The following is a 20,410-nucleotide window of genomic DNA, read 5'->3' as shown; positions in this document are numbered from 1 at the left end:
TTTATTTTAGCAAAACAAGTAAAAACAAAATCCTAATCACAGCTGAATCAAATTGTATCAAATGGGCTTTGAATTTATGAATCATATTGTTACAAAATTGAGTACCTAGATTCATATTGGATTGTCAGAGGGAGAGATACAATCCCCCTAACTCCCCACCCACCCACCCACCCACAAACACAAATAACATAAAAAAGATCAAAATATGCATGTTATTAGCAACAGGTTTAAAAAGGGGAGATGATTCTAATCTGAATAATTAGCAAACATGCATATAGTTCGGCCTAAGGCGTGTATTGTAATCATGTACTGCTGCAGTAACAATTCATCATGTGGGTGGGGGTTGGCGGAGGTATTGACAGCCTCACCGTGCTTCACTCACACGCCGTCATACCCTCACACCCATGATTGTGAAATATGGTAGAAACAAACCTCATGGGGCCAATCCTACAAAGCTGATACATTTGCATACACAGCGCTGTAGCGTCTGACATCGCAACATGTAATCATCTGCCGAGTCTTTCACAGCCCCTACTGTGTCAACAGAATGCAGATACTGTATGTCACATTATGCAAATAGCTACATGTATGTGGACACGTAGGATTTATTTTACAGGCGATGGGATAAAAAAGTGTTTCTATCTATAGATTTCACAGTGCAGCAAGGAAAAAGTAATTAATTTCACAAATTAAGTAAAGTATAGGTCCCAGCATTGTCTCTCTGCGTGGTTTCTGTTTGCCCTTCCTGCTCCTCACATTCCGCCCACACCCAAAATTACTGCCTGACCCCTGCTGTTATGCAGTGTGGGAAACCCTGTGGTATTGCACGCCCACCATTTTTTGCCCTGTGAGCTGGTCGGCGGCGTTTCTTAGCAATTCTCTCTACACTCTGCCAGACACCACAAACATATCACATGCACTTCTCTCACACACACACAAACACACGCGCGCACATTATGCGGCCTAATGTAAACTAGCATCCACTGCCACTTGACCTTGCTGTCAATATCTGTCCTCATTAAACACCATTCGGCCAGCTCCAAGTCCACTTTAAATGGCATCATTCAGCGCTTACCAAATTATGCCTGTGCAACCGGGCAGAATGAATGGGGAGTCTAATTCATTTATTTAGAAGATATACACAGGTCCCGGTATGGACACCTATAAAACATGCAGAGGCATTTAACCCTACCCTGCCATTCTTAATGTTGCTGTCATTCATTCCTCTTGGGTTGCAAGTTCTGACAGCAATTTGGCAATGTCAAGCAGTCACTACTGTTTCTACGGGCAGCAAAGGGCAGTCTTTTATTTTCCATATCAAGCAGGTATTGATTTCTCACTCATTACAGTAGAACATAAAAAGGGAAGTGGATTTCCATGCCAAATGCCACACAAATTGTTAGTGGGGATAACATGGAAGTGAGGACACAAAGAAAACTGGATTTTAAACCCAGTATACCCTACTTTAAATGAAAATCTAACAATTCTGTTCAAATAAGGCCACTTGTCCTGACAAACTGAGACTCACTGCAAAAAATAATATAAATCAGCATTCAGAAAGGGGCTATAGAGCAAACTGGCATCCAAATGACAGCCGTGGAGGCCACCCTTAGGATAGGTACTACCACCAAGTAATTTTTTCCACAAATGAAACACTATTATCTATTTTCAGGGAGCACTGTGTGGCTTATGGGAAAAGCATAATCCATTTACAGGAAAAAAGAGCATTCTGTTAAAGCATTAAACCTAAGGCATTTTTAAGAATCTCATCAAAACCATTTTCAAAGCAATCAAACTTTTATGTCAAAGTCAAATAACAAAATTACTTAAAACTACAGATTTTGCTGGCAAAAAAACGCTCCATCACTGTCTCCCCCAGTGTTCTTGTTAATTTTTCAATGTTTTTATTTATTCTAATCATCCCTATGCTTTAGACAAAACTGAAATATGTTTATCCTCACGTATATCGCTATGTTTTCACACCAGTACAGATCAAGTGCAGTGGCCGTGCATCGATGACGGGCATGAACTGATGTTTTTCTGCCTGCCCAGTTTAGTACTTCTGTGACCTTGCCTTGACAGTTATTGCGCCAGTACCAGCAGCACATTCCAAGCTCCAATTTGGAGGGATGTTGGGTGCATTTTCAAACCCTCATCGAGTGTGAATGAGGCATACTATCTTGCACAACTAGCACTACGCTCTGACAAAATAAAACACACAAACGAGGCTGGAAATAAGAGTTTTTAGCCATGCTAGTAGTGTGGCTATAGGAATGTCAGTCACCCTACCACTTTGGTCCAGACTGAAATATTTATAACTATTGGATGAATTGCCATGACGTCTTGTACAGACATTCATGGGCCCCAGAGGGATGAATCCTAATGACTTTGGTGATCCCCTGACTGTTCCCCAAGCTTCACCATGAGGTTCGCATTTGTGGGTTTGAGTGAAATATCTTGACAACCATTGGATGGATTACCATAAAATTTGGTTCAGGCATGTATGTCTCCCTCAGGATGAATTGGGATCACTTTGATGATCGTCTGACTTTTCCTCTGGTTTTCAATTTGTCTGATACTTTGCTTTATGACAAAATGCTTGCAAAGATAATGACATTCCAAGTACAGCTGTTTGGTGTTTGGTCGCCAATTCACAAATGTAGGCATGTTAGAGCCAACTACCATGATGATAAACTAAGATAGTGATCAACATTACTTGTTAATCATCACGGGCATGTTGCAGTGTTGCCGTTAGCATTTAGCTTGAACACCCCTTTTGGCCTAAGGTTCTTTAAAAAAAAAAATAAAAATCTACTATTTTACATTTTGGATATGTGCATTCTGAATTATCTTTTTTTATGTTTTGCCTTACATGACAACACATGTTTTGTATGAAGCAATTTAGCAATTCATTTACTTTGTACTGTATGTGGCATGTGCTGTACAGTGTACATGCAAAATATATTTTACATGTAGTGTGAGCACAGTATGTGGCACTCACCCAGCCATGGAAAATATAAGTTAAATGTATGCAAGTTTATTAAAAGCTTTGTATGCTTATATGTAAAATAGATATGCATGGTGCATAACGGGGACAGGCATGTCAGTGTTTCCACAGACCTCAAAGTACTGAATATAAATAGGAGTCAAAGGTTTGTTATGTGATTGTGCTTAAAATGTAAGCTCAGCCCAACACCTGCCTAACACAATGAACAAGTATTTGACCACTTTGGAATTAAGTTCAACTGCATCTCACCCAAAGTTATTGGTTGGGAATCAGTCGGTAGTTGAGTTTGATGTGCAATGCATGACCCTGCGCAAAGTTTCCCCAAATTTCAAGGCCCACTTCTGTAACTTTAAGCCTTCCACCAGCAAATCATATTACACCTCAAAATACATAAGGCTTGTTTTCTTCTTTTTGAGCTGCACAAAAACTATAGTCATTCAACTATTTTCTGTTTACTGTCACCAGAGTGAAACAATGTAACACTAATCCCCTTGCTTCCCCTTCATAAAACACAGACACCGCTGAAAGTTCATTCCTTAATCTAATGTCGCATACAAATGCATATATAATGTGCCCCCGCACTGAAGTATTGTATCTGCCTGTACATTATGCTGCTGCAAATGAATGATTGACATCCACCCACTCCAAAGCCCACTTATTTGCAATGCTTCAAGAGGCAACTCACAGTCACAACAAAACAGTACATGCCTCAGTAGGCTCTACAAAGACCTTTCTCCCGCTTTGAAATATGAGCTCAAATAAATCATTTGTTTAATTAATTAAGCAAATTAGGCAAATCCAGGGATGCCTTGGCGGATGGAGTCTGTGCCCTGGCACAAGGAGATTAATTAAGTGGATCGGGTACGGGAACAGAGAGACTGACATTGGAGTTTAATGCTCTTGTTTGGTTAGATACAGCTAACCTTAGCACATTGGTGCCGATACCTCAACATGAGCAACAGAGGGCATTTGTAAGGTGCACGTTGGCTTGGATTCGACTTTTTGTACGCTCTGCGAGAGAGAATGGGGCTGTGTGATTGAAAGAAAGGAATGGGTCAAAGCAAGGGGGATGTTATATGTTCATTTTTTTTCTGACACACATTTGCAGTAGTGCCACTTACCTGGCATTCGTCTGAGGGCTACAAAATCCAACAAACACACACATATGCTAAACAGATACGATGCGCACACATCTTCCTTGCCGTCTCATCCATTACGTACCTATCTCCCCCCCCCCCCCCCGCCAGGACGATATCTGCTTCCAGGTTTGATGTATGCACTAGTATATGACCATGAAAAATACGTGTCAGTCTTTACGCTTTTGTCTCTTGGATTGGTCCAGAAGCCGACATCCATTATAGCGGCTATGTCTCCGAATCCATGGGGTGGTATTAAGTGGAATGAATATAAAATCCTTCCTGGAGCATTTTACATGCACAGAAACGCATGATTAATGTCCTGCTCAGGCATGGCCAGAGTGTTTGGGACATTGCTTTTTCCTTGTTATTCACTGTTACCCAAACAATGACAAGGATGCGTTTTACTTATTTTTCAACCCAGTGACTGCATCTGTGATAGAACTTTTTTATTAATCTTGCAAGACTCTGTAGCTATACTTATATACACACACACACACAAAAGCATCACATACAAGCCCATACACAGACGCACACACAAACAAAATACACCTCACTCCACCCACACACAGCTACACATCGCCACCGCTCCTTAAGCTCCATTCTGTCATGACTCTTATTTTTTTTTTTTAATCTCTCTGCAGTGACGCTTGTCCAAAAATATTCCTAATTTTCCTCAGACAAGTGTAAAGTGTCAGACAGCTCGATATGTGTTGACATAAAAATAAAGACAAGAAGGCAAGAAGCTGTTCAACTCCAACTGCAGACTCTTGGCTAACACGGCGTGTGCATGTGCAGTGCATTTTTCTGCACACATGTTGTGAATATTCTTATGTGAAACTTGATGGCATGTATGTCAACAGGAACCATTCCCTGTGTTTGGTTCCATTCCTCCATGCACTTGTGTATATGCGTGTGTCCATGCCTGTGCCTGACTGTATATAGACAAAAGGGAGTATAGATCCCAAAGTAGGCCAGCATCCCCCGGAGTACACATTTCCAACACTCTCAGGGAGAAACACGCACAATGACATCGTGGTGAATATCCCCACTAAAGCTTCCCCAGCTGCAGAACAATTCACTGGCAACATCTGGCCGTGTCTGCTTATAGCATCAGGATAGGGTTGGGTGTTAAATGAGTTCTTTCTTAATAAAACTGCCAAATTATTTACTTGGGATGTCAACCACTTAATCTAGTGTTCAAACAAGCCCAAAATGCTCAAATGTGGTTCCTTTAAAGCATTAGTTACAGCACCAAAAAAATGTAGCTACTAGATGATTTGTCAGTTTGATGTCACCTATTCATGTGGGATCAATGAGTGATTGATTGTTGGGGTATGAGTAACAAAGCATGATGATTGATTTAATGGACTGGGAAGGTGTTTGTGCACGTTTTCAGCCCATTTATGACAAATCATGCATGTGCTGCTGCTGACCATTCTCCAAATGGTTCAAACGGCTTTTAAGCTTGATGAATGCATTTTCTACCTTTCATACCACAGTGACATAAGCTAAAGGCAACGAGGTCTGGACCAATCCAGAAAACTATGGTATGCTCAGAAAAAGATATACCATAATAAAGTGTTTTAGATTTGCAGTAAATTGGCTCAAACATGCAAAAACACGACTTATTCATTTAAATAAATTGAGCTGGTTGTTGTAGAGTTACTGTTTATCCAGTTAAATGTACCATCGATGTGCAAATACCTAATCCCAAGAAATGCTTCAATGCTTTTTGTTCCGATGCTGTTTGTGGGCAACTGAGTTCTAGAAGACTGACTTCTTTAAAACAAATGTCTGAAAGTGCAGCTAAAATGCAGCAGACGGTCAGAAGTTTCACATAGATAGGTCAAGAGACGCTTACATGCTGTGTGATTGACAGGGCTGTTGTAGACAGCACTTTAGAGTCAATGCTAATCAAATACAAGGTCAAGAGGTTAAAACAATAAGGACCAATAGCACTGACTGCACACAGGCTATCTACTATACGGTTCTTTGTGCATGGGTGTGCTTGCCTGTGTGTCACTGCCAACTCTGTGGGTTTACATGCCTTGTAATTGATAGTGACAGCAAACACAAGGATATGCAGTTGTGTTGTTACTGTATATAAATGTAATTTCTCTAAATAAACTGTACTAGGATCTGTTTGATAGTTTAAATAGTATTAAAAGCATGTAAAACAGCTTTTATAAGGAACTGGGGAAGCATAGCTCCCTTAATGCAGGATCAATGGCTAGAAATTGTTGAAACAATCCCAAGAGAAGTACAACTGGAAGAAAACTGGGGAAAACTGACAATATTTTAATATTATTTGAAATGTTGCAAATCTCTTGCCAATAAATGTTTGAGTAGGAAGACATGTATGTTTAGGTACAAGCACTATGAATATCCATCTTCGCTAGTTATTTTGAGAGATTAATGTCACTTTTTACCGTTTAAAGTTGACTGCAATTTGAATTCTCTTCAGTTTCTTCTGTAAGGAAATATAATACACATTTTACATTATAAATATAATGTGGCTACTGTTCGTGTTTTACATTTATTTTAATGAAGACAAAACAGTTTTTTTGCAACCAGCATGTCAGCTTTGGACCCATCATGATTTTAAGTGTGTATTCCACACAGAAAGTGGATGCTACAGAGCTTGGCCGACTAGATTTCAAAAGGAAAACGGAAACTAGTTAGCCTAGCTTGACAACATTAGTACTGATTCCCACTAGACATCACTTTTCATTTATGTCATTTAAATAGTTGCTGAGTCATCGGCAGCCTTCACACACAGACGCACAGCAGTGTCCATCATTTCTGAAAGAAAGGAGTCCAGCTAACGTTAGCTGTCTCTCTTTCATGGGTCCAGCTGTGCTGCTGGCAAATGACCACCAGACTGTCAAAACTCACAACTGCGGGTAGCCTTGTGACCTCAGCACTGCTTACATTACTCCATGATTTCAATCACGACATGGAGTTAACGTACAGAGGCACAATGTCACTTTGCTCAAATCACAGATGGGCCTAAGCAACAGCTAAAAACCCCTAGCTGTCTGACTGCCTGTACAGCCTTCGGAACTGAAGCAATATTACGAACCGCACAGATTTGAGCCAATCAAATTACCACTAAAGGCTCGTGCAGACTATACGACTTTCAGCGTCGGCTGATGGCCGTGCCATTCACACTACACAACTTGCCGTCTTGTCACGGGAGTCTCGAAGTCGTTGTGGCGTTCAAACTACGTGACTGATCGGTGACGCAGGTAGCAGGGATCATCTGAGCTACAGAGAGAGCTGGAGGGGCGTAAAAAGTGTTTTGCATTGAAAAAGTAGCTGCCTGCTCTCATTGGGTGGATGTCCGCCATAAATTTGGCGTGTTTGTCGGGGAGCCGTTTTGATGTGTCGTTGAGTAGTTCACACATAACGACTCCCAACAGAGCTTGCCGACTGGCAAATAGGGCAAAAAATCGTGTAGGGGGAAGTAGGCTTAAGAGACCAAATAAGTACACAAGTTAAAACAAACACCAAGCACAAATATAATGACTTCTTAGCAAAAATTTATTTTCATTTCAGTTTGACTTATACCTATAGTCCTCATGGTCTGTCTCTTTTGGCTGACTACCACTAAATCAGCTGCCTTATGTTGTCTCAACCCAGAGCTCTCAATAGAGCCCTCTAAAGAGAGATACATGACATGAAAACTAACGATGCCAGAAAGTGTGCTTTCATTAGCACTGGATGGTCCATAGATATCACAGCAAAAAACAACAACAACAATTCAATTAGCTCCAAAACTTCCATTAATGGTTTTACCATATCAAATTAACATTGTTATAGGATTTTACCCCTCTCCCAACACTCCCTACATCTAAACCCTGGCTGTGACCAACTGCCCCATCCGCATTCAGACACACTTCCACATTCACCCGCCAACCACCATCTACGTCTTTTAATCTGAATTTAAATTACTTCATTTAGTTTGCCTCTGACACAATCCACAGAAGGCCAAAGGGAAATGCTGCGAAACTATGGCAGTTTCTGTTTACCGAAAGAAAGACTTTGCGACTTAATCTTTAAGATCTAAATGATAAGTTGTTGTTTTTTCTCCTCTTCCTGCAATTCTCGCTATACTAAACATGGCCACAAAGCCAAAGCAGTATTAATGATTCTTTTAAGGTAATTTCAGTTCATTTCCTATTGCCAGGAGAGCAAGAGACCGAGATGAGAGAAAGAGGGACAGATCTAAAAATAGGTAGGGTATCAGTGAAAGAAACAGACAGAGAGTGCAAATAAGAAAAGTGTAGAAGAAAAAGTTTGAGGGAGTAAGGGAGTAAAAAACTGCTAATTAGCGAGAGGAGCTAGATAGATGCTGAAAAAGAGACAGACATAAAGTCAGAGGTTTTTATCGCAGTTGGCTGGCTGATCTGGCACTTAAGTAGCAAATACATGAAATTCCAATAGGATTCCAAATCATGGTGATCACACAATAAATGAGGTGCTTACATCTGCACGTCCACACAGGCACAATAAGAGACAAACACACACAAGCTCTAATGAGCTAAACTCACCCATAGCGGCTGGTGCGAAGAGGCTGGCGAGGACAAGCAGGCGTGCGGTCCACATGGCCTCCTCCTCTTACCGCCCGCTGCTGAAGGTCCCAGTTGAGGTCAGTCTTTTGCTGGCAAATGCCTGAATCGGGTGCTTCTTTTAAGTGGCTGTGCCACTCTTCTTACAAGACCGCAAGTCCTGTTGCTCTGATGCCAGATGCCGTCCGAAATCTGCCACAAGTAAACAAAAGCATACATGTTGGCTCATCAGAAGACTTTAAGTGTGACTTTAAGTTCTTTGTCCATTTACAAAAGCAATAGGAGTGAGAAAAAAAACCCCCACAACAGATGGATGCGCCATGCCTTCATCATCCTTGTGCGCAGTCCTTATGGCATTGTGGGTTTCAAGTTGTCATCAAGTCAGTTGCTCAGTCTCCGGTAAGCTGAACTCATACCGGGTGTGATCAACCAAACGCTAAGACAGCGCAAACCACATGTATTTTTGGATATCCTGTTGTTGTTTTGCTCATACAACGTGCTAACTCCCCCACCTTGCCAACAAATCACTCCCACAGAGACAAGGAGTGAGCGATGGAGCTCACGCCGCATAGGGCTTTGCCAGATAACTATGTCGTGTACGCCTTTGCACTCGCATATGTACTCCAGAACTTGTGTGTACTTCTACGAGGCCTGGTGGCAATTGACATAAGAAGCACGGCGGTGTTTTCCCTTTCCTTTGGGCATGAGCCATAACTTCGCAGTTTGATGTTTTGCACCTGTGAATGTCTTCTGCGCGGCCTCAGAAATGACTACTGTGCTCGCAGGCTTCGCTCCAAAATTCCAGTCAACAAAATGGCTAACAAGACACACTGTGAAAAGCTGAATGAGCCAGAGATGAGCCCTGACCTCCTCTAAACTCACAGGAGTGCCATCACCAGTAAACTCCTCACACCAGATTTAGTCATCCTTAAGCTATTGCTAGTTAACATGAAATACATGGTGTTAGCTTGTGACTGCTGTGAGATCAACAGTTAGGCTGATCCAAGACGGTGCGTGAAAGTTTGCAACCCCTCATCCCATAAGTGAAGCATGAACATAGAAAACACATTTTATACATTTAAAAAAATATATCTATATCCAGATGAGATTATCCCCATCAAACCCATATCATGATATTTAGGTTAAGTCAGCTTTAATGATTAGGCAAGCCAAACCCTGTTTATTATCCACTATCAACCATGATCTGCTGCAGAAACATAATCTCTGCAAAATGATACAAGCCAGAGAGTGCACACAATGCCGCCATCATCTACACACAAGCATTATCCTTGCACACTAGGCAGTCCGCTCTGCATTTAATATTGCAGAGAGTTAATTCCATTGTGGGACGCCAGAAAATCTGGTTACAAAAGGTGAGCATGGCATCAAAGGACACGGTACTGGGGAGGCTGACTTGACATCAAAATCTCAACATATACCGACACTACATTTTAAATACAACTTCGCTTTTATCACTCCCTGTAACCATCCCCGTGTGGAGTTATGCTGCCTGTGTCACTGGATTCTTTGGGAGCCGTGACATTTTCCCATCTCAAAATCTAGCTCTTAATCCCAGTTCAAAAATCCTGCATTAGAGTAATCAGATTTTTTTTTTGTGTGTGTGTGTGTGTGTGTGTGTGTGTGTGTGTGTGTGTGTGTGTGTGTGTGTGTGTGTGTGTGTGTGCAGATATTAATGGGTTTAAGAAAAAGGGCAGCAAGCCTATCATGAGACATAACAGACCATTTGGGCAATATTACGAGGTTAAAAGCCAGTGTGCTCATCAAAGTCTTGGCAGAAGGCCACGAGTGAACAGACCTAGAGTTTGAACAACTTGTCTGTACCACATCTACTGTATTGTCTACTGTCTTTATATATATATATATATATATATATATATATATATATATATATATATGATGGCAGGACTTTTAAGACATTAAAATAGCAATATAAAAGAGTGCATTTGATCAAAGTAATATCCTTCTAAGTAAACAGTGTGTTTAATAAAAACACTCTGACAGCTGCAGGAGAGCTAAATTAAATATGACAAATCAAATCAAATATTGTGACTTCCTTGACAAAAAAAATACATCACTCTAAGAATGATCACATTCAAATACACTGTAAAAGTGGAAGATTGGAGCTGAAGTTTATACTGTAGGACAACTTCTAAACTGGTGGCAGAGATACAGACTAAATAGGAGGCACATGCACAACAACGTGTTGAAAATATATGGCAGACAAGGCGATCCATCGCTGATTTCCATTGAGTATTGGCGTACGGCTTCTTTCTTTTTTGCAGGTTATGCATCCAAACTGTCACAGAAACACACAGGGAGCAAGTCGCACAAGATAGAGGCTGTTTCTGTAGTGGAAGATGAGAATATGTTGCTCCCTGTGTGTCACCGTGTATATCTGTGTGTGTGTGTGTGTGTCACCGTGTATATCTGTGTGTGTGTGTGTGTGTCACCGTGTATATCTGTGTGTGTGTGTGTGTGTGTGTGTGTCACCGTGTATATCTGTGTGTGTGTGTGTGTGTGTGTCACCGTGTATATCTGTGTGTGTGTGTGTGTGTGTGTGTCACCGTGTCTGTGTGTGTGTGTGTGTCACCGTGTCTGTGTGTGTGTGTGTGTCACCGTGTATGTGTGTGTGTGTGTGTCACCGTGTATGTGTGTGTGTGTGTGTCACCGTGTATGTGTGTGTATGTGTGTGTGTGTGTGTGTGTGTGTCACCGTGTATGTGTGTGTGTGCGTGAGACTCCACATATCGCCATATCTCCTAGCACAACCGATAAGAGAAGAAGCTACATGCACAGGTGTTACTTAGGAATTATCACATAAAATGAAAAACACTTCACTATCACAGTTGTTAATTTGCTCTCAAATAAAAATAAAAGAAGTGTGTGGGCTTAGGTACAGGAACCGCTATCAAGCGCAAAAGAAAGAACACATCATAAAATACATATTTATGAGAAGGGCTTGGACCCAGTTCAAAGCAAAAAAAAAAAAAAAAAAAAAGTAAGTAAAAAATAAAATAAAAAGACAGAGCGGTAGTCCGGCATTGCCAACTCGTCTTGTATTCCAGAAGGAGCCTTATGATACATTATGGTGCTGACGTTTCAAGGGTATGTGTTCTGAGGGGGATTTTGGATAACTCCCTTAGATAAGCTGGCCAGCATTTAGCGGGCCTCGCAGCGACCGCGGCTTGTGTTCTCAGCCACATCAAGGAGACTTCTTCATTACTGCCTCACTGTTTCCTGCAGATCTTCTTTTTCTAATCAGTGATGATGTTGTTTTTGTTATTTTAGTAATCGCGCGTGTGCCAACGGGGCCCAGATGAAACCTGACAGATTTAATTAATTGACTTTTCTATCTAGTTAAAGCAAAAAAGGGCTGGGTGATACAGACAGTAACAGCAGTAGTTGTTGGGGGTATGTCTCGCAGCAATCATGTGACATGCAGAAAAAAAACAAATGGGAGGCAAAGAGCATAAAGGGAAATGGAACCCATTAGCTTGATTTAAGTTGGATCCACACGTAAGGCTGTATTCAAAGGGTTTGTAAGTAACTGAGACTAAAAATGCCAAAGAAAATATATAAAAAGTTTCTCACATATGGTAAAAGTTAAGTAATTACACATATACATTCCTTTTTTATCATTTGAAGCTCTGATACTGCAAATGACAAAAAACACCTTTCTGGAAAGGTGTTGAAGATGCTCGTGTTAATATGAGATTTAAGCATTAAAAGCTGCTACAACAAATGTTTGGCTTTGCTGATTTACTACTAAACACCTCCCACTATTGTGACACTGATAGCGCTCCTGTGCTCCTCGAATTGGGTGAGAGTCAAATGTGTTATGTTGTAATTAGGCATGATGTGTAACTGTGCTTTGTCAATGACACAACACCTGGAATATAACATTCTCAGGAGGGCAAGCTGGAAACCTAAATAAATCCTATACAAAAAAGAACGAGAAAATCATAATATACTTGCCATTTGGTTTATTACCTGTCACCACTATAGTGTAATTTTTCTCATGGAAAATTGGTGGAGGCCATTTCATACATTTTATATAAGCCTGGTCAGCCTTCTTACTGTAAACTGTCTCTCTATTTCTTTCTTTCTTTCTTTCCTCTGAGTGCAGGAGAGTTTGCCAACAGTAAAATGCAGTATGCCAATTGTTTTACATGCTCTTTTACATATACTTTTCATATTTAAATAAACAACTACTAGTTTACATAGGAGTCACAGCCTCTTCAATGTGATTGCCGAGCAGCATATCTGCACCCTGCTCTGGCTTGAAAAGAAGAAGCCAAATCCATTCTGAAAAGATATTAAGATATTTTAGAAGAACGAGGGGTCATGTGATTATCGGGAGTACTATTTTTGTACTTGTGCTTTTCCAGTGTTTTCATTCAAATGTCAACTATAATGCCTCATTTACAAATGGCAGAACATCATGTGATGTTAGTGTATTACAATTTACAAACAAACAGGTCTTGTTGCTAAAGGTTGGTGAAACATTTTCCCCATCCTAAACGTAAATTATATGTAAATAATTTAAATATCTATTACAATATAATACTTCGATTCAATTGAGGAACCATTTAGAAATGAAATAACCAAATGAAAGTGCATCTTTTTACCAGTGAATTACCTGACAAATTCAGATATTCCAATGCACAATTGCAAAAGTCCTCCTTACTGATGTTAAACATTTCCCACAATACAACCACAGATATATAAGAGGTAGAAAAACCAAAAATAACACAATTCTGTCACCTCACAGTGTATATGATGATATTGCCAGACCGTACCTGTAGCTATGTGCCAATATATATAGCCAATATTTTTTATTGATTACTCAATTAATCGGTTGGCCTAAAAAGTGTTTGGAAAATACCCATTACAATTTCCTAAAGCCCAAGATGATGTCATCCAATTGCTTGTTCTTTCTGCCCAACAGTCCAAAATCCACAAATCTTGTATTCACAATCATATAAGACAAATAATCGCAGCAAATACTAACACTTGAGAAGCTGGAACAAGGGAAGAATTGGCCTTTTTGCCTGAAAAATTACAGAAACTATTTTCGAAGCCTATGTGCATTTTTAAATGGCAGCTGAAATATATTTGTACATATGCTGCAGGACCCCCTTGAAAATGAGATGATACATCTCTAGGGGTTATCCTGAAATAAATTCAATTCAATATATGTAAATATTCTTCAATCAGCAAATCTCCTCAGATGATTCACAACTTCACTTTCAGGTCAGCTGTGACTACATACATTCATTTTAAATCGTTTTAATGATGGATACGGATTTCTTTACGTGCACCTCTCTCATCTCTGTAACACTAATATAAATGGTGAGATAACCATCACACTGTTGCACATCACCACCTGAGGGGATTTCTCCATCTGTCACTTCCTGACCTGAGGAAACCAAAGATGATCGTCATTAATCCAGACACGTTCCATACAATGCTTCTGCACCAAAGTGAAACTTGATCTTCTCTGTTATCTGATGTGTGCATACTAAGTATGATGTTACCAGTCACGCCTGCTTGAAGCCCTCCCACATAACACTATGTACTGAAGTGGGATCCTGTTTCCGGGTTAAGAACTATGTCTCAGATTTTCAACTGTTTCATGTCCAGATGCTTATCAAACCAGCAGGGAGGACTTGGTAATTTTTATGAGACAGACAGTGTGTTCATGCAAATGAAGTGTCTCATAAAAAATGAATATTAATCAAGCACACTGTCTGCAAACAGTTTGATTGATGAGCACTCACTCGGAAATCTTAGGAGATGAGCTGAGATGATTAAAACTAAGATGATCCTCTCCTTCTCGAGTTAAGATTATTTTTTCCACCTGGTTGGGCCTCCAAACCTTGCTGATGGTTTAAAATTAAGCGGTCAATTATAATACTAAACACAGCAGAAATGTCAAAATCATACTTTTCTAATGCGACTTGAAAGGTGTGAAAAACTGAAGGTAAATGGAGAGTGTTCTAATAAGGCCCTGTGCACATCCCTGGAGCTTGACAACGTGAGCAGCAAGGCATTCACTCATACAATTGGTTTTCCACAAGGGACCCCAACACAGCTAGCCAGTGACAGGCACATAATAGCGCTAACTTTAGCCTGCACAGTCTCTGAACGGTCCTCTATGATAGGCTTGTTGAGTGTGACTGATGGCTTGGGTTAAATAATGGGGCCGTCCCTCCTCCCTCCCGCGCGCACAAAGGCACTGCAACCCCTCCTGACACACGAAACACTTCCCAACTGCAAGACAATAGAAACACAATCTATTAGAGGAAATTACTTGCACACACAATAAAAAAAAAACCTAGCTGAAAAACAAATAAAGCAAATTACCATTACAAATATTTAACAGTACACAAGCAAACAATGGGGATGGGTTACGTTCCCACCAGGGACAGAAATAAAAGCACAAAGGCCTGAGCGGACGTACAGTTGGGTGAATAAATGCAGATAGATGCATCGTTTAAAGGCAGGGCAAATCTGCCTTGAAACAGTTCTCCATTATAATGCAAAGCTCAGACACTATCCATTTTCCACGTCTTCCTTCTTTCTATCTTCCCTCTCCTTCTCCCTCAGCATATCTTGCCTAATGCAGCACAAATGGATCCCAGACAAAGGCAGAAAGAAAGGAAGAGGAGGGGTACTACGCAGGACAGGAAAGCAAGAGGGATGGACTACCAAGTCTTGAGAAAGGGAGGACTGGAAAAGATTGGAGGGATGGAGGATAAGAGGGTGGGAGGACAGACCGAGAAAATGGGAAATATGGGAGATAAATGGGAAAGATGGATAAAATGGATTCATAGACGAATTTAAAAACGGAAAACCAAAGACAGAGATAAAGATGTAAAAGCAGAGGATATTAGCTGATATTTGAAGGTCATAAATCGCAGCGTGAGTTGATCCAACTTACAGCCTTAACTTCAGCTGCTGTTGCCATAGTGGCTCAGGTGGGCAGGTTACCATGACAACCATACCTGTTGGCCATTAATCACCTACTAGGAGCTCTGCCCATAAACCCTGCAAATCATTATGTTGCCAGGCTTGGTTTGGGATGGGATCTAAAAGGCGGCACGTTACATGGCTGCAGGGGACTAAACTGCATTGTGCATTAGCATAAAGTCTCCCAATGTTCACAGCCATAAAACTAGGAGACATTGTAAAAAACTGTGACCTGTAAGGTGAATCCCATGCACCCTATGGATTTCTTTTAAGATTGTGGCATCAATATACTGCCAATGTATTATGCTGACAAGAGCAAATTTCAAAGATGACAGTATTGGTGGGGTTATGGGTCATAGTCATACCATGATTTAGCCTTGTTTTAAGCTCTCAGGTTTAACACTTGTCCACCACGTGCAAACTGAAATATTTTATCTACTGGAGATGCCCTGACAGTTTTGGTATTAGCTGGACTGCCATGGAATTTGTTACAGATATCCATCGTGTCCACGGGATGATACATGATAGCAAGTGATAACGTGATCCTATAACTTTTCATCTAGCTGCACCAGCAAAGTTTTGCACAGACCTTCACAGTAGCCAGACAATTTATCCTACCGACTGTTCCTCTAGCGCCACCATGAGGGTCACAATTGTGAGCGACATGTCTCAACAACCAGTGCTGAACCTGGATGGTGAACTTGTTAAACATTACATCTGTGTAAAGTAAGCAGTGTCGTCATTGAGAGTATGTTAGCATGCAGATGTTACCATTTATCTCAAAGCACGTATAGCCTTACAGAGCACCTAGAGAGACTGTACATGGTGTAAAAACTCTGTAGCAGCTGATAATTGGTTTATTCTGACTTGCAAAAACAAAACAGTATGACGGTCTACAAATCTGTTTTTTTTTTTTTTAAAAGGGACAACATAGAGGACAGTTGCAAACCACATGAAGAACTATGAGCACCACAGCATACAAAGCAATACAATACACGGCACACCCTTCCACGTGTGAAACAAAGCCGAACCAAGCCATTTTTCTAATTACTGCTATCATTTTTCAGCACAGCCTGAACTCGTTAAAATCATGTTTGGAGGGCATCTGCTCAGAAAACACAAGCCATGTCTTTTGCTTCTTACTTGTATTTGACTTTTTCCAGGTCTCAATTTTCCTGCATTTTGTATTCCCTCTAACTGCATTTGCATAATTTTCCAATAGACACTTCATTCGCTGCCAGATTTGAGAAGGGAGAGAAAAGGAAAATCACACACACACACCCACACAAAACAACAACAGCAATTTCAGCCCAGCCTCTGAATCAGGGGTACAGCAAATTCCAATGTCAATAACACTGATCCCAATGGCGCATGCATTTCAATATCATTATCTGATGCTGAGCCAAGTGCACAGAATATAATGAAATCTTAAAACACGAATTGCATCCCTGGCAAGGCAAATGTGATGCACAAAAGTACATTATGTATCATGCTGCACGCACTCAATACCAGCTTGATTACAATGTTAATTCTGGCTTCCATCTGGTCCTGCATGTCTGTGTTGGTGTTTTTTACCACAAATTGCAATGGTGTGTCTAGGTGGCATAATGACTGTAGCGTGAGTGTTACCGATGGCAAGAAGACGTTGTAAATGGTCTGGAAATGAGAGGTATGACTGTGTCACAGGCAACCACAGTGGTCACGACCACAGGGAATTCAAATGGTTTCCACCTGGACTCCACTCATAGCTCAATTAGAGGCAGAGCAGGAGAGGGAGGGGAGGGGGGAGAGAACATCGCGTGGTTTGAACGGCAGGCAGGTGTGTGTGTGTGTATGCTGTATATAAATAAAAAGCTGGATAGAAGTGGTATACATTAGCAAAGCCAGTGACAGAAGAAATGCACGGAGGGAAATCAGAGTGCATCATTCACCAGGTACTTACTCATTTATTGCAGGTAATACTTGCATATACCAATGACAATTACAGGATAATATTTAACATTAACACATAATGCAACATTAGAACAGGTAAAAATGCCCAAGTAGAGAAAAGTCCATTATTCTGTAATTTCTGTCTAAAGTTTGCTGACATCAACCACCACAAGCTACCAAAAGTAGCTGATTTTTATGACCAAATCCTGCATCCCTTTACTGACTCACTGATATAATTTTACCCTTACATAACATTGAAAAATGATCTTATTACAATGAGTTACTCCCTGTAAGAGACATGATGACAATATAATTTGTGAACACAGTGGGGGGAAAAAAGATTCACTGCTACACTTGAAGGGCCCTTTTATTGAGGCTTAACTGTTGACATTTCATTCTAAACACCTTTTGTTAGATCCCGCTCTCCCTGTTATTGTGTGAAATGTCCTGGTCTTAGCAGTGTTCCTGAATGTGCAAATATCAAAATGAAAGTGTGAACAAATAATCGATGCAGCAATATATTGCGGTGTGCTTTGTTGCAAGACATTGATTCACTGGCAGCAATACTGAAATGCTTTCTTTTGTGATCGTTTCTTTGTCCAGATTTTTACCCCGGTTGTCCGCGAGGCTAAAAGGACTGAAGTGAATAAATACAATATATAAATAATTCTAGCTTTTTCTAGAAATGACTGGACCACATATATTTTGCAAAACATGGTCCAGTCCTGTAGCTGTACCATCTTTATTATATTATATAACGGAATGCTGTATTATGGGCGAACAAGTCTTGTGCTGCAAGTTAACCTTTGATCCCGACCCTAAACCTGGCTAGAACCTTAAATAATAATACCAGTGTTCCTCAGCTCTGCAAAACATCAGTACAAGACTACATTCACCAACTTATTTGGTGTGCTGTTTTAAACTGAATGACCGTAAATCTTTTTGGAAGAAGAATGTAGGAAAGAGCAAATACTCCAACCATTCCAGACTAGTTCTTTGTGGTCAACAATAGTCCATTTCCTTGTTGAACCAGAAGTTCGTATTCACGTGGCGTTTAAGGGTAAATAATCATCCAAACATAGCTGACACAGAGGTCAAGGGTCATCATGGTGAAATGCTTTGCAGGCTCTTCTTGTGTTGTCTAGCAGCTTTCAGAAAATGCAGGCTGAAATGTGAGAGAGCTTCTCTTGTCAGGACCTCAGTGACTTTAGAGTGATCGATTAGCGAGCAAGAATAAACTTGTGAATGCCTGGCAGAAGGCTCGAGGACCGGCTTTTAATCTTAAAACTGAGCAGTTCAAAAGGGGAGGAAGCATGTGGACAATGCTGCAAGGTATCCAGAAACATAACAAACCGTTTTGGTTGTGGGTTTTCACTTCACAGTCAGCCCACAAGGCTGCTGTAAGAAGAAATAACCTGGAGTACACCGGCAACAGCGGCCAGCCAAGATCCTATGAACCATTTCCAAATCATTATGGTTCAGGTTACCCCAAGAAGCCTTCCTAGTTGCCAACACTTCTTCCTCCTATCTTCTGAGTTCACTTTATCACAAAATTCTCAGAGATAATCATCTATAATTGGGCATTTTGTTTTTACAAGTCACAGGGAAGACGTGCCTGCCGAGTAAAGTATGGTAGCTGTGTAGGGAGCTTGCAGGCTGTGGGGTCCCGCAGTCCTCACTCAGACTAGTTTAGAATGGAGTTTGATGAAAGTCTGATTGGTCTGGGCAAACATCCTCATGGGGTATGTCTCTGGACAAAGAGAGCAATACGCTCCACTCATGTCGAGGCAAATGCTCTCAAGTCTGACAAATCTCGACCGGTATGGAGGTGCCTGGTCTTACCACGGATTCTAAAACCTGATGAGATAGCTGGGGCCCCGAGGTTACATCAACCTCAATCTAAAGGGCTACTGAATTTCAAGTAAGCTTTTGCTGCTTCTTGATATACTTTTCTTCCTGCAGCCCTCTAACTACATTATATTCGCTGTAAGTGAACACATAAGTGACACATGAGACTTGCAGCAGCACTGCATAAACCATGACTCCAACTAATGTAGTACTTGTGTGGACTCCCATGCTGAGCTATTTACAAAAAAAACCCATTTAGGTTGTACTGGTTTAATTTCACTCGATGGTGACTAATTCTAATTAAGTCATTAAAGACTTGAGTACAAATCTGCTAACACAAGGGATTTAAAGAAGTGAATTGGGGACCACAAAGAGAGAACCACATTGACACCATGTTGATGCCATCAGTGGTTGTTCTATGTGTGAGCGTTTTACGTGTCAAATCAAAACATGAACGGAGAGTAGATGTAGTATGCAGAGGGAGGAGAGGACATTCTGTGACCTGTGTGTGCCTTTGTGTTTTTCTGCTCTCTGACACACTTCGGGAGTGGCATGAAAACACACACACACACACACACACACACACACACACACACACACACTCCATGACCTTGCCCTGTGTCTCTTGGCTGAGCGGTAGAATGTGTTTGGGTTGGACTCAGCAAGCAACCTTTCTAAATCTAAAAGCGGAGGTCTCCCGGGGTGATGCAGCCACATAACTGTTGGCGATAGTTAGCGAATGTCAGAGTACAGGAACAGACTGCAGACCACGGCTTTTTACGGTGCTGTGATTGGAGCTCACACACATGTGCCCACACATACACACATCGGTCTGTTACAGGCTGCTACATTCGTCAAGCTGTTACAGGAACAGCCTTCAGTCCAAGAATTAAAATGCACAATAACGATTCAAATAAAGGG

The 20,410-nt window shown here is 40.9% G+C and overlaps 1 protein-coding gene across 5 annotated transcripts in view; it reads right to left on the bottom strand.

Moving 5' to 3' along the window:
* The window catches only part of LOC123980592 (adhesion G protein-coupled receptor L3-like), a 226,187-nt gene that overhangs the window by 154,890 nt on the left and 50,887 nt on the right, over nt 1–20,410 (bottom strand). For all 5 annotated transcript variants that reach the window (XM_046065053.1, XM_046065054.1, XM_046065055.1 and 2 more), the window contains exon 3: nt 8,700–8,909. In XM_046065053.1, the coding sequence (XP_045921009.1) occupies nt 8,700–8,754 (55 nt within the window). In that variant the 5' untranslated portion in view covers nt 8,755–8,909. The remainder of the gene's footprint in view (nt 1–8,699; nt 8,910–20,410) is intronic.

The sequence above is a fragment of the Micropterus dolomieu genome, linkage group LG12, assembly GCF_021292245.1.
Source record: "Micropterus dolomieu isolate WLL.071019.BEF.003 ecotype Adirondacks linkage group LG12, ASM2129224v1, whole genome shotgun sequence".
Taxonomy (NCBI): domain Eukaryota; kingdom Metazoa; phylum Chordata; class Actinopteri; order Centrarchiformes; family Centrarchidae; genus Micropterus; species Micropterus dolomieu.
The sequence above is the reverse complement of the archived record's forward strand: the minus strand, read 5'-3'. Positions and strand labels throughout refer to the sequence as shown.